Source organism: Sebastes umbrosus, chromosome 19 (genome assembly GCF_015220745.1).
Source record: "Sebastes umbrosus isolate fSebUmb1 chromosome 19, fSebUmb1.pri, whole genome shotgun sequence".
Taxonomy (NCBI): Eukaryota; Metazoa; Chordata; class Actinopteri; order Perciformes; family Sebastidae; genus Sebastes; species Sebastes umbrosus.
In genome coordinates this window covers 1861925-1877102 of record NC_051287.1, presented here as the reverse complement: position 1 = coordinate 1877102, position 15178 = coordinate 1861925, and the positions used below count along the sequence as shown (strand labels likewise).

The 15178-nt window shown below is 37.3% G+C and overlaps 2 protein-coding genes across 3 annotated transcripts in view; both read left to right on the top strand.

Annotated features, from left to right (window-relative positions):
- Nucleotides 1–4334, top strand: part of zmiz2 (zinc finger, MIZ-type containing 2) — a 30508-nt gene extending 26174 nt beyond the window's left edge. For both annotated transcript variants that reach the window (XM_037753709.1, XM_037753708.1), the window contains exons 18-20: nucleotides 713–828; nucleotides 2254–2466; nucleotides 3331–4334. In XM_037753709.1, the coding sequence (XP_037609637.1) occupies nucleotides 713–828; nucleotides 2254–2466; nucleotides 3331–3438 (437 nt within the window). In that variant the 3' untranslated portion in view covers nucleotides 3439–4334. The remainder of the gene's footprint in view (nucleotides 1–712; nucleotides 829–2253; nucleotides 2467–3330) is intronic.
- A 4258-nt stretch (nucleotides 4335–8592) lies between these two features.
- On the top strand, nucleotides 8593–13714 carry LOC119478771 (peptidyl-prolyl cis-trans isomerase-like). Its single transcript, XM_037753737.1, has 5 exons — nucleotides 8593–8744; nucleotides 9587–9617; nucleotides 12852–12940; nucleotides 13067–13239; nucleotides 13337–13714. Exons 1-5 carry the CDS (start codon nucleotides 8676–8678, stop codon nucleotides 13470–13472), a joined length of 498 nt encoding a protein of 165 aa, XP_037609665.1. The 5' UTR covers nucleotides 8593–8675; the 3' UTR covers nucleotides 13473–13714.
- Nucleotides 13715–15178: the final 1464 nt, after the last annotated feature.

Below are 15178 nucleotides of genomic sequence, written 5' to 3'. Positions count from 1 at the left end.
ATTAAAACAGAAATATCAATTTATCTCACATTTTATAAATTAATTAATGGCTACATTTATTTTTATAATTATTTACATACATTTAATGACTATTTTTTTTTATTTATCCAGCCAAAAACTGTGATTTTTTTTTCGACTTCTATTTCGTTTCCGGAGTAGAACTCAGAAACTATTTAATTTAGGAACTTAAAATTAGGTATGTTGGTTGACAGTGTGGTCTAGTTGTGACATTAGTTCCAAAAGGAACCAAACCTTTGGCCTTACTTTAGTAGGGGTCAAGTAGTCGTAATATTATGAGAATAAAGTCGTAATATTATGAGAATAAGTCGCAGGTTGCAGAGTCCTGTTCTAGTCGTTTTTAGACATTTTAATGAGGAGAAGTTACATGTTAAACCTTTTAAGGTCTTTATAAACCTGATGAAAGGAGTGTGTGCTTTGACTGGTACTGTACATAATGTGTATAATGTGTATATATATACACGTACTGTACAGTCACACTGCAGCTCAGTCATTCAGATCATCTGCTCTTAGACGGGAGGTGACCCAGAACAGTAATTGAAGACCAGCGAGTGCCATCATCTCTTTGTATACATCCTCTAATGCTCCACAGCTGGAGGCACTTTCCCTCCATGCTGCTCTGCTCTCTATTATGTAACAGGACGTCTACGCTGACCTGTTTTTATTTGGAAGTTTGTTTCTTCTGGTCTCGTAGGGAGCCAGGGATTCTCCAGCGGAGCAGGATTCACAGACTTCCCCAACACTCCCGGCACTCCGACGCTCGGAGAGTACTCCTCCTCTGGACCTCCACTCCCATACCAGCCCGAGCAGGTTAGATACCTTCTACACCACCCTCATCTTACATAACAGATAACCACACGTATGAGCAAACACACAGGGAGCGTGCTCCTGTCCTGTTTCATAACGTAGCCTGCGGCATTTTCTTTAATGACCGAGTCGGCAAGACAGAGTTTGAATAGAGCGCAGCCAGATGGCACTGAGCTTCCTTCACATACAGACCCAGAGTCAGAGGTATCTGTTGCGGCTGGGACGATACACCTATCTACAGGATGTGATTCCATATTATGATTTATTGTGATTTCTGTTAACTTCTTTACCACTAGACCATGGAGGGAAAAAAGTTGAATCATCCACTTCTAGGGACTTTTACTTTGTAAAATCTCTGAATGAATCCAGTAAAAATGTTTGATTTTCAGCATGTATGTAGTCAGAGATGTCCTGAAGTCAAATATATCAGTCATTGACAGGAATTATTTATTATCCAGCAACCCAAAACTCAAAGAATAAAGACATTTCCCTCACAGATTAGTGGTATTTTCTTTTTAATTTATAATGTTTTATACTTCTGGTGAATATAATCCATCAATCTTATTTCCATAGATGTATTTTGTATAAACAGTTCCCTTTGTTAACACCTTATTTTGAAAAGTGGGTCAGAGGGTGCAAGCAAAACCCCGTGGCGCAATGAAAGTGAGGGCCGGTGCGCCCCGGCTGAGGTGGGATCCCGGCCCAGCGGGGTCGGGCGCACCACCGGCCCGTCTCGCCTGCACCGTCGGGGAGATGGAGCGTGAGGATCCGAAAGATGGTTACGAGGGTTAACGTCGTGCTGCTGTAAAGTGGTATTGGTGCCGTTGTATCGGAGCCGTTTTGCGAGTACGAGTACATGAGCACAGTATCGGACCCGATACTGGTATCGGTATTGGTGCATCCCTAATCACATCCATTTAAACATCAGAGTCTTAGCATTAAATAAACAAAGACCAACAGGATGACTCCTCGTTCTCGTTTCCAAACACCGCCGTCATTTTTTAATCGTTCTTATTTGCTGTGGAAACACAAACAGGGATGCCGTTTTAGTTCTTTTAGTATACTTTAGTATAAGTGTTTGGTTGAACGGGGCTCGTAGTGTGCTGCTGCTGCGTTAATGAAAACACTGACTGTCTCGGCCTTCTGGTTTGTGAGTTGAGTTAAGAGCCTCTAACTGAGCCTGAAGTGGACAGCACTGACTGAGAAGATATTCGCTCACATACCGAGCCACTAAACCAACGTCACGTGTCGCAGGCAGCTGCTCGGCCGCCGTCCTCTACTGTCACACACTTCTGGTGCCTCTTAAGAAAAGACCAACAGGATCACAGAGTTGACCCGCTGTCATGAATTAAACGTGTTGCTATTATTATTATTAAATAAAGATTCTCCTCTTGTCTCTGTGTCTCTTCCTGGTCCCTCGTCCGTCAGACGTCTCATTCTGGACGAATCGAACACGCCCATAACATCCTCCAGCAGCACGGTTCAGGTGGAATTCACGGGAACCCGAGTCTCGGCGACGCCGGCAGTCCGCTGCCGCAGCGAAACGTGAACGCCCAGAATTCCCGGCTGCAGAGCGAAGGCGCCTTCGGTCTGGGAGGCCCCGGAGCGCCTGGAGGAGAGGGCGCCGATCATGCACTAGATGTGAGTGGCCCACCCGGTTGGTCCGGTGCTCAGTTATATAAGAGCACATATACTGTAACTTCTGCAGCACTTTAATGTGACTTCAGTTCTCTGTTTGTACGTTCAGGCAACACATTTATCACCTTAATTTCACTTTTGGGGCCTTCGCCACGCTCAATGGCCATCTTTACCATAATAACACTACTGTAGTACTGCGTTATCACGGTTTGGCACAATTCTGAGGTTTTTTTCTCGCAAATTTATGACTTTAAAATCTCAGATTATTCAAGTTTTTTCCCCGTAAATTTATGATTTTAATATCAGTGACCTTCTGAGTTTTTTCTCGCAAATTTATGACGACATAATCTCAGAGAATATTCAAGTTTTTTTCTCGTAAATATACAACTTTAATCTCAGAGTTTGAGTTTTTTGTCTCGCAAATTTTCACTTTATAATCTCAGAGAATATTCAAGTTTTTTTTCTCTGAAATTTACGACTTTAATCTCAGAGAATATTAAAGTTTGTATCTTGTAAATTTACGACTTTAATCTCAGAGAATTTCTGGGGGTTTTTTTCTCCCAAATTTATGACTTTATAATTTCAGAGAAAAATATCAAAGTTTTTTTCTCGTAAATTTACCACCTTAATCTCGGAAATTCAGATTTTTTTTTTCTCTGAATATTACCCATCTCCCTTGGCTGCGCAAGTTATTTTATTTGACATACAATGGCCCTCATACGCCGTCATACTTCAGAGCATTCATAAGTGTAATTCTGATAAATACAGGCCTTGACTTCCAATCTCTCGCTCTTTTATTTGTCCAGACTTTTAAAACAGTATATTTGGTGTTAAATTAAATGTTTAATTCTCTGTTTTGTCGTTTAGCTTCTTCCCGAGCTGACCAACCCGGACGAGCTGCTGTCCTACCTGGGCCCCCCCGACCTGCCCAACAACAGCAGTGACGACCTGCTGTCTCTGTTCGAGAACAACTGACCACCTTCATACTGTCACACCGGTCATCTTCCAGCCTCCGCTTCTCTGTTTGTTGTAGCTCTGCCCTCATTGGTCGAAAACAACGCCGTCTCTGTCGGCACCCACTTCCTGTGTGTGTGAGTGTGTAAATGCTTGAGTGTGTGTGTGTGTGAGTGTGAGTTTTGTGTATCTTTTGTCTTTTTGAAGTGTCCTGCTGTACTTTTGAAGCTCATCCAGTAGTGCAGTATCCGGGAACTGGAGGGAACACATGAAGAATCTATATCAGTACATACTGTAGGCACTGACTCTGCAGACCAGCATTTTAAACTATAGCACAAATCACAGGCTGAAGGATTTAAATATACAGTATTTAATTTATAGATTGTGTTAGATGAAGTGGAGGATAATGGAAGCTGTTTGTGAGGAGTTAATGGATAGTGGTCAGTTAATTTAGCGGTGGTTCCCAAGCTGTTTATATCTTTTTTCTGTCTGTCGGGGCGCCCTTTTGCACACACGCACATTCCTGGTAGATTACTTTGTAACGCAAACGCCGTATTTCTACTGTTTACCTCACAGTCGCCGCAACAAAATATAAAACTATTAAGTTAAGTTTCCAGAGTCGTAAAATCCTTTCTCGTAATATTTTAAACCCCACCCATCCCCGATGTAACCACCCAGTTTGGGAACCACTGCACCGAAAGGTTAAAGCTGGTGATGTTTTATATTTTTTGTTATTGTCAACGACTCCCTTCACATCCTCGATTCCTTTCCTCGTCACCTCTCCTTGCGTCTTCGTCGAGAAAGAGGCGAGGAAGAGACACGAGGAGAGAGGAGTCGAGGGAACAGGCATTAACAAGCGACGTCAAGTAACTATGACGTCATCATCCGTCTCTTTTATACGTCACATGTGCCGAAAAGACTTCTGCAAAGGATACACCTGTGCATCCTCGCTCGTAGTCTTGTGGCGAGCCTCCTCTCTCCTCGAGATGGATTTGAGAGAGAAATGAGGAGAGCGACAAAACACACTAAGGTGTTTAGTCCGTCTCTCTATACGGTCTGACTTCCTGCTCTGTGTCTCTCAGCTCCGTGCCCATTGGTTCCTACTGAAGACGAACAGCTCTAAAAACACAAATATATAGTTTCATTTTTTAAAAAAGGCTCAGTAACTGATAAAATAATTGACCGATTGATGAAAATAATCTTTAATCTCAGAGGATTTCGGAGTTCTTTCTCGCAAATTTCTGATTTTATAATCTCAGAATATTTGAGTTTTTTTTCTCGTAAATTTACGACTTTAATCTGAAAGAATTTCTGAGGTTTTTTTTTTACGGATTTCGGATTTAATAATTTCAGAATATTTAATTTTTTTTCTCGTAAATTTACGACTTTGATCTCAAAGAATTTTTGTTTTTTTCTTTTAAATTTACAACTTTAATCTCAGAGAATTTCTGAGGTTTTCTTTGCAAATTTATGACTCTATAATCTCAGAGGATATTCAATTTTATTTCTCGTAAATTTACAAATTTAATTTCAGAGAATTTCCGATTTTCTTTTGCAAATTTATGACTTTATAATCTCAAAGAATATTCAAGTTATTTTCTCGTAAATTTACGATTTAAATCTCAGAGAATTTGAGTTTTTTCTCCCAAATTTATGACTTTAAAATATCAGAGAATATTCAAATTGTTTTCTTGTAAATTAACAATTTTAATCTCAGAATTTCAGATTTTTATTTTGCAAATGTATTACTTGATAATCTCAGAATATTCAAATTTTCTTTTCATAAATTTACGATTTTAATCTCTGAGAATATTTTAAAAAAATTCTTGTAAATGTATGACTTCAATCATAGAGAATATTCAAGATTTTTTCCTTGTAAATTTACGACTTTGATCTCAGAGAATTTCTGAGTTTTTTCTCTCAGATTTACGACTTTATAATGTCAGAGAATATTCAAGTTTTTTCACATAAATTTTCCACATTAAATCACATTAAATGAAAATAATCGTTAGTTGCAGCCACAATGACATCATAAAATATAACGGACACGGAGTGTTGTAAAGTCCAAAAGTCAACATTTATAGATGCAATCATTTCCTAAATTCACATGTTTTTTATCTAACAAAATATTCTGCTTCAATCCATATTTGTTGGCGTTTAGCCTTTCAAAAACAACATTTTCACGGAGGTCAAAAAACACAAAAATCACTTTATTCAAATTGAGATTTTTTTTTTAAATTTTTTTTAGGGTGATGACGTCGTAAAAAATATATAATATCACCAGACTTAATCTTTACTTCATAATGATGTAAGATAAGGGCAGTGGTCACTTTTTTTGTTTCTCTATGATCGGTCAGATGACGGAGCAAAAGAAAAAAATAAAGGCAGGGCCCAGATGTACAATAGACATTTTTTACTACATGAAGTTTGGGAGCGCGCTGAGGTTCATTGTATCTCTGACATCCTTCAGCACTGTGAAATATATAAAAACTCCCATCTTCCCCTCTGTTTGGTCTCGCCCTCTTTCCGAGGGTCTTTTCAAGCATACTGTAAATGAGTACAGCCGTGTGTCGTGGCATTTTTCTGCCATTTGAACGCTATTAGTATGTTTTAAAAAAAATGGTTTGACATGTATAACCCTTCATGACGCGGGTTTATGTACTGTATAATCAGCTGTTTTCATTAGAGAACGTGTGTGTATCAAATGAATCGTTAATCATGGTAATTTTAATGTTATTTAGTTGGATAATGGATCATTGTTGGCACTGTATACATACTGTATGTTAGAAAATTATAAAGCAATTGTAAAAAGGTCATACTGATGCATGTATGACAGAAAACAGTCAGCTGAGTAATGCAGTTAAAGATGCAGAGGAAGAAATTATTCTTAATACCACTTTTTAAAGCTGACGTTCTTTTTTCTATGAATGATTTTACCCTTTGTGGTCCAACAAGGAAACAAGAAATAAGGTTCTTTGCCAATTGAGCAACACAATAATGTTATATTTGGAAATTATGGACTATTTAACTGCAAATTTGCTAGAAAAAAAAAAAGTTTTTTAATATGTAAACTATTCCACATATTTTGTAACACATTGTAATTGCCATTATTTTCTATTTATTTTTTAATCATAATCGTCATTGTACCTACAGTTACCTTGTCCCTTTCCTGAATCTCAGAATCAGAATTAAAAATCACTTTATTTGACAAAAATAGTTTGTTTTGGAGGATCTGGTATTTATTAAGCATTCATTAGACATTTCATAGCTCGGTATTTAATGTTGTAGTGGAGGTCATTTTCATTTATATGCTACTTTATACAATTTTGAGGTTGTATTTTACTTGAGTATTTCCATTTTCTTCTAATTAATACGTATGTATTTGTTTTACTCCACTACATTTATCAATTGTTGTTACTAGTTTCTTTACAGATTTAGATTTAAAGCTGTTTCCCACCACGGACGGATTTTCGTCCGAAAAATGAGCACAGAAATTTCTAAGAAATGATTTTGTGGGTTCTTATGAATGCTTGAGAAACTGTTCTTTAGTTTACATTGCTTAGCTAAAGAACATTAGCCTAACATGATGAAACAAGTTTTTTTTTTATTTGGATGTTTTTTATTTTTTATTATTATTATTATTATTATTATTATTATTATTATTTTCATTTATTTGTCTTTACATGGTGAAACAAGTAACTTCAGCTAAGCTAACACTGCTTATACAATAAATAAATACAATAAAAATATTTTTAAAATATATTTTTTTGTTTTACAAAAAATACAATGAAAACATTTTTAAAATACTATTTTTTATTTTTACAAAAAATAAAATAATATTTTTTAAATACTTTTTTTTTTTTTTTTTTAATATGCACAATTTAAAAAAGGAAAGAGCTTGGCACATTGTGATATTTTTTTTTTACCTATGAAAGTATCAGAGTACTTCTTCCAGTACAGTAACAGTACTTAATTGCACATTTCTAAAAGTTTTGGTGCATTCCTTTGACAGATATTTCCACATGAGATAAACTAAATGAAAAGGTCATTGAACTTCTATTATTTTGGGTGAGTTGGATTCTAACTCCTTTATACAGGAGTGCGTTTAATTAGCTGATTTTCTCCACAGAAGCCGTCTATAATACGAGTATACACTGCTTAGCTAGTTTAGCTAATGTTAGCCTAACATGTATTATGATATGTATTATTATTATTTTTATTTATTTATTTTTATTATTATTTGTATTTATTTATTTTTACACGGTGAAACAAGTTACGTCAGCTAAGTTAACACTGCTTATACAATAAATAAATACTATACAAATATTTTCAAAATATAATTTTTTTTACAAAAAATCCAATAAAAATATTTTTTAAATATAATTTTGTTTTTAAAAAAAATCCAATAAAAATATTTTTTAAATATAATTTTTTATATGACAAAAAATACAATAAAAATATTTTTAAAATACAAGTTTTTGTTTTACAAAAAATACAATAAAAGCATTTTTGAAATATAATTTTTTGTTTTACAAAAAATCCAATAAAAATATTTTTTAAATGTAATATTTTGTTTTACAAAAAAATACAATAAAAATATTTTTTAAATATAATTTTGTTTTTAAAAAAAAATACAATAAAAATATTTTTTAAATATAATTTTTTTATTTAACAAAAAATACAATAAAAATATTTTTGAAATGTAATTTTTTGTTTTACAAAAAATACAATACAAATATTTTTAAAGTATAATTTTTTGTTTTAAAAAATACAATAAAAATATTTTTACTATACTATTTATTTGTTTTAATATGCACAATATAAAAAGAAAGTAAAGTACCTATGTAAAGTATCTGAGTACTTCTTCCATCACTGAAGTACAGTAACTGATATTCAACAGTTTTGGTGCATTTCTTTGACAGATGAGATAAATTAATGAATAGGGTCATTGAACTTCTCCTATTATTTTGGGTGAGATGGATTCTAACACCTTTATACAGGAGTGCATCTATAATATGAGTCTGTGATGTGAGTGGTCAGTGCCATGTTACCAACATCACAGCATCATCACACTGATCTGCTCTCCTATTGGTCCATTCTGTAGCCTCTCAGCAGAACGTGGCTGTGATTGGCTGTCTGCAGCCATTACGTCAGCGGTGCACAGACCCCCCATAAATAAATACAGACCTAAATAGAAGACAGGAATTCATTCTAGTGCGCATCTCCATCATCAAAAAACCCACATAACGTTTATCAACATGGGAAACCCCAGAGTGTTCTTTGACATCACTATTGATGGAGCTAACGCTGGCAGGATTATAATGGAGGTGAGTCAAATATCACATTATTGAATTAACATTATGTTGTTTTTATTTCTAATAGGTGGTAGGAAATGTATGATGATCTACAAAAAGGCCTCTGACAGACATGTTGCATCATGCAGCTTCCATTTTGGTAGCATTTTTTTGCACATATAGGCCAGCCTATTTGTTGTTTTTTAATATCCTGATTAATTGCATAAATGCAGATTAATTAAATCCTCCAGAGAGCTCATATCCTGGTGGAAACGCCCAGCAGCAGCAGCAGCAGCAGCAGCACAGCTGGGAGCTAATAACAAATGGTGCTGCAGTTATAACAGGCAGGTCAGGCTGGAGATGCATCTTATCTTATTATATATGATTTTATCTTATTATAAGAGTAGTTAGTCAGAAAATCAACCTCTCTTGACAGTCAAATAATCGTTTATATTTCAAGCAAAAATGCCAAACAATCTGGTTTCAGCTTCCCAGATGCATTAATATCTTGCTTTATCTTGTCATATACCATAGATGACTTAATATCTTTGTGTTTTGTGCTGCTGGATGGACAAAACAAGACATTTGAATATTGGGATTTGCATTAAATTACAATGTTTTGTTACATTTCTACAGACAAAATGATTATTCAAGAAAATAATTGCGATGGGCTTTAAATCTTGTTTAGTTTGAGAAATTAAAATGACTATCAAAACAAGTCAGTTTCCCCGTATTGCTGCTGCTGTCATCAGATTTGAAGCTCCAGACATTTTGAGCCTTCTTCCAAAGGTTTAGCTTATAACTCATCTTTTCCTTTCTATGCATTATGTGTCACCCTGTTTGTTTTTCACTAATTGAAATGCTTTTTTTTGCAGCTGCGGGCTGATGTGGTCCCAAAGACTGCAGGTACGTAAGATTTAATAAGCTTTGTAAGTTCAGTGCATGCAGCAGTATAACTACAGATCTGCTGCTGCACACCCAAAATGGATTCATGTCTTGTTGGGGAAACTATACGCGTCCCCATTAATCCCCAGCTGAGAATTCATTCTGAATATGGGTCGAGGCTGTGAGCAATTCAGAGTGTGAAAAGGCTTTGATCAAAAGAGCCCGAATGTCCATTTGCAGAGCTAAATGTGAGTATAAACGGTGATACAAGGAGCGCTACTGCTGCTATGTTTCATAAATAGGAGGAAGAAGTAAGAGTATAAGAAGATGGTCATCTGGTATTGGTCATTTACACCTGCTGGATGATTTGGTTGCTCTGTCCCAAAACCTTCATGCAACTCCCAACAAGACAACCTGCATGATACATTACTGACTGACTGTGTTAGTTATATGACCTCATTTATACTCAGTAGATGCAGAAAAAATGGCCTACATGCTTCCTTTGTGCATACTAGGGGAGAGACAGAAAACGACCACAAGGAGCCACAGAATGACCACAAAGAGACGCAAAACAACTACTAAAAGACACAAAACGACCACAAAGAGACTCAAAACAACCACAAAGAGATGCAAAATGACTACAAAGAGAATCAAAACGACCACAAAGAGACTCCAAATGACCACAAAGACACCCAAAACGACCATAAAGAGACTCAAAACTACTACAAAGAGATGCAAAATGACTACAAAGAGACTCAAAACGACCAGAGACGCAAAACGACCACAAAGAGACTCAAAACAACCACAAAGAGATGCAAAATGACTACAAAGAGAATCAAAACGATCAGAAAGAGACTCCAAATGACCACAAAGACACCCAAAACGACCATAAAGAGACCCAAAACTACTACAAAGAGATGCAAAATGACTACAAAGAGACTCAAAACGACCAGAGACGCAAAACTACCACAGAGAGACACAAAACGACCGCAAAGACACGTAAAATGACTACATGAGACTCAAAACGACCAGAGACGCAAAACGACCACAAAGAGACTCAAAACAACCACAAAGAGATGCAAAATGACTACAAAAGAGAATCAAAACGACCACAAAAAGATGCAAAATGACTACAAAGAGACGCAAAACAACCAGAGACGCAAAACGACCACAAAGAGATGCAAAATGACCACAAAGAGACTCCAAATGACCACAAAGACACCCAAAACGACCTTAAAGAGACCCAAAACGACCATAAAGACACTCAAAACTACTACAAAGAGACACAAAACAACTACAAAGAGACTCAAAACGACCACAAAGAGACTGAAAACAACCACAGAGATGCAAAACGACCACAAAGAGACACAAAATGACCGCAAAGACACGTAAAATGACTACAAAAAGACTCAAAACGACCAGAGATGCAAAATGACCGCAAAGAGACTCAAAACAACCACAAAGAGATGCAAAATGACCACAAAGAGACTCAAAATTACCACAAAGAGACTCAAAACGACCACAGAGAGACACAAAACGACCGCAAAGACACGTAAAATGACTACAAAAAGACTCAAAACGACCAGAGATGCAAAATGACCGCAAAGAGACTCAAAACAACCACAAAGAGATGCAAAATGACCACAAAGAAACTCAAAATGACCACAAAGAGACTCAAAACGACTACAAAGAGACTCAAAATGACCACAAAGAGACTTAAAATGACCGCAAAGAGACACAAAACGACCGCAAAGACACGTAAAATGACTACAAAGAGACTCAAAATGACCACAAAGAGACACAAAATGACTACAAAGAGACTCAAAACGACCAGAGACGCAAAACGACCAGAGACGCAAAACGACCACAAAGAGACTCAAAATGACCACAACGAGACTCAAAACAACTACGAAGAGACTCAAAACAACCACAAAGAGAATCAAAATGACCACAGAGACACAAAATGACTACAAAGAGACTCAGAATTACCACAAAGAGACTGAAAACGACCACAAAGATATACGTAAAACGACTACAAAGAGACACAAAACGACCACAAAGAGACTCAAAACGACCACAGATACACAAAACGACCACAGAGACGCAAAACGACCACAAAGAAACTGAAAACGACCACAGAGACGCAAAACGACCACAAAGAGACTCAAAACAACCACAGATACTCAAAACGACCACAAAGATACTCAAAACAACCACAGATACACAAAACGACCACAGAGACGCAAAACGACCACAAAGAAACTGAAAACGACCACAGAGACGCAAAACGACCACAAAGAGACTCAAAACGACCACAAAGAGACATAAAACAACGTCCATTACACAAAATTACTACAAAGAGACTCAAAATGACCAGAGATGCAAAACGACCACAAAGAGACTCAAAACGACCACAAAGAGACTGAAAACGACCACAGAGAGACACAAAACGACCGCAAAGACACGTAAAATGACTACAAAAAGACTCAAAACGACCAGAGATGCAAAATGACCGCAAAGAGACTCAAAACAACCACAAAGAGATGCAAAATGACCACAAAGAAACTCAAAATGACCACAAAGAGACTCAAAACGACTACAAAGAGACTCAAAATGACCACAAAGAGACTCAAAATGACCGCAAAGAGACACAAAACGACCGCAAAGACACGTAAAATGACTACAAAGAGACTCAAAATGACCACAAAGAGACACAAAATGACTACAAAGAGACTCAAAACGACCAGAGACGCAAAACGACCAGAGACGCAAAACGACCACAAAGAGACTCAAAATGACCACAACGAGACTCAAAACAACTACGAAGAGACTCAAAACAACCACAAAGAGAATCAAAATGACCACAGAGACACAAAATGACTACAAAGAGACTCAGAATTACCACAAAGAGACTGAAAACGACCACAAAGATATACGTAAAACGACTACAAAGAGACACAAAACGACCACAAAGATACTCAAAACAACCACAGATACACAAAACGACCACAGAGACGCAAAACGACCACAAAGAAACTGAAAACGACCACAGAGACGCAAAACGACCACAAAGAGACTCAAAACGACCACAAAGAGACATAAAACAACGTCCATTATAGTTATTGATGCAAAAAGTGATTCAACAGGTATTCAACAGCCTGGCTGGTAGCGCTTATTACTGGTGGTATGAACTTATTTTTGTATTTTAGTTGGTTTAAGTATATTTAATAAAGTGACAGTGTCTTTATTTTACAGAGAACTTCCGTGCTTTGTGCACCGGAGAGAAAGGTTTCGGCTACAAGGGCTCCACGTTTCACCGAATCATCCCTAAATTCATGTGCCAGGTACAGTGAAGGCAAGGAATTTGTCCCGTTTCCTCGTTTTCACCCGTTCAGATTAAATCTGAGCTGTTGTATTTTTGATTGCTGTTTCCTCAAAGGCTGAGAGATTGTTTTTTATTTTTATTTCAGGGTGGAGACTTTACCAAGCACAATGGAACCGGAGGTAAATCCATCTATGGAGACAAGTTTGATGATGAGAACTTCCAGCTGAAGCACGGAGGACTCGGCACACTGTCCATGGCTAACGCCGGGCCGAACTCCAACGGATCCCAGTTCTTCATCTGCACAGATAAAACTGACTGGTGAGCTCCACTTTGACTCATGTTGCTGCTGCATTCAGATTGAACCAACAGTGCGAGATGTTCGTCTCACATACTAATCGACTTCTCTCCTCTCCAGGCTGAACGGGAAGCACGTGGTGTTTGGCAGCGTTGTGGAGGGCACCGATGTTGTCAAGGCGATGGAGAAGCAAGGCACAAAGAGCGGCACTCCTAAAGCCAAGGCTGTCATCGCCGACTGTGGTGAACTAAAATAGTGCGACGAAGCTCCTTCGGTTCTGATTCATCATCCACATCCCAGTTAATATATTTTAGATGGTGTATATCTGCAGCATCAGTAGAAGAACACCCAATTAACCCACTCTCTCCTCTGAAAATGTTCGTCTCCTGTGTTGATATTCGTTGTGTAATATTTTGTACCTTCTAATCTGTTCTTTGAGGACCACATTTTCTGAATAAAATGGTGCTGATGGTGAAAATAAAACAACTTGAAAGCTTACTTAGTGTGCTTAATGTCCTCTCAGTGATTAATACAATGATTCGTTCTTAAAGGTCCCATATCGTGCTCATTTTCAGGTTCATACTTGTGTTTTGTTTTTCTACTAGAACATGTTTACATGCTTTAATGTTAAAAAAAACCTTTATTTTTCCTCATACTGCCTGCCTGAATATACCTGTATTCACCCTCCATCTGAAACGCTCCGTTTTAGTGCGTTTCAATGGAATTGCAACGGAATTGCGTTGCTAGGCAACAGTTTGGGTCCATGTCTACTTCCTGTCAGCTGATGTCATTTACATACAGTGCAACAGGACTGCAACATTTAGAATGTTTACGTTTAAAATCGTGTAATGATCTATATATATTGTATATTTGTGACATCACAAATGGACAGAAATCCTAACGGCTTGTTTCAAACGCACAATTTCTGAATGCGGGCTGTGTGTATTTCTCCGTATATTGAGAGTTTTGATAGTTTAACAGTATTTATATGGTACTTAAACCTGCCTTATAAAAGACATGAAAATCTCACTTTTTACAATATGGGACCTTTAATTCATTTTTATGTTTTCATTAAGTAATTACAACTTTAGAATTTGATTAATGCCAGTGGGAACAAAACATACAACGTTTACTCTGTTACCGTCTACGAGGAACACGGGATTGGTTTCCATTGCTATGTATAGCAGACCGTTGCTATGTATTGCAGACCGTTGCTGTGTATAACAGACCGTTGCTATGTATAACAGACCGTTGCTATGTATAGCAGACCGTTGCTTTGTATAACAGAACCGTTGCAATGTATAGCAGACCGTTGCTTTGTATAGCAGACGGTTGCTATGTATAGCAGACCGTTGCGATGTATAGCAGACCGTTGCTATGTATAGCAGACCGTTGCTATGTATAACAGACCGTTGCAATGTATAGCAGACGGTTGCTATGTACAACAGACCGTTGCTGTGTATAGCAGACCGTTGCTGTGTATAGCAGACGGTTGCTATGTATAACAGACCGTTACTCTGTATAGCAGACCATTGCTATGTATAGCAGACCGTTGTGATGTATAGCAGACCGTTGCTATGTATAACAGACCGTTGCAATGTATAGCAGACGGTTGCTATGTATAACAGACGGTTGCTATGTATAGCAGACCGTTGCTATGTATAACAGACCGTTGCTATGTATAACAGACCGTTGCTATGTATAGCAGACGGTTGCAATGTATAGCAGACCGTTGCTATGTATAACAGACCGTTGCTATGTATAGCAGACCGTTGCTATGTATAGCAGACGGTTTCTATGTATAACAGACCGTTGCTATGGGCGGAGTTCTGATGTCAGACTCTGGAGGACCGTTTTTGTGTCAAAATATTGATTTCTTCAGTAAGTAGCCGTGTAATAAGCGAGATAATGTACAGCTTCAGGGCGATCCGTAAGTGAATTCTTTCACAACAATGATCCGCT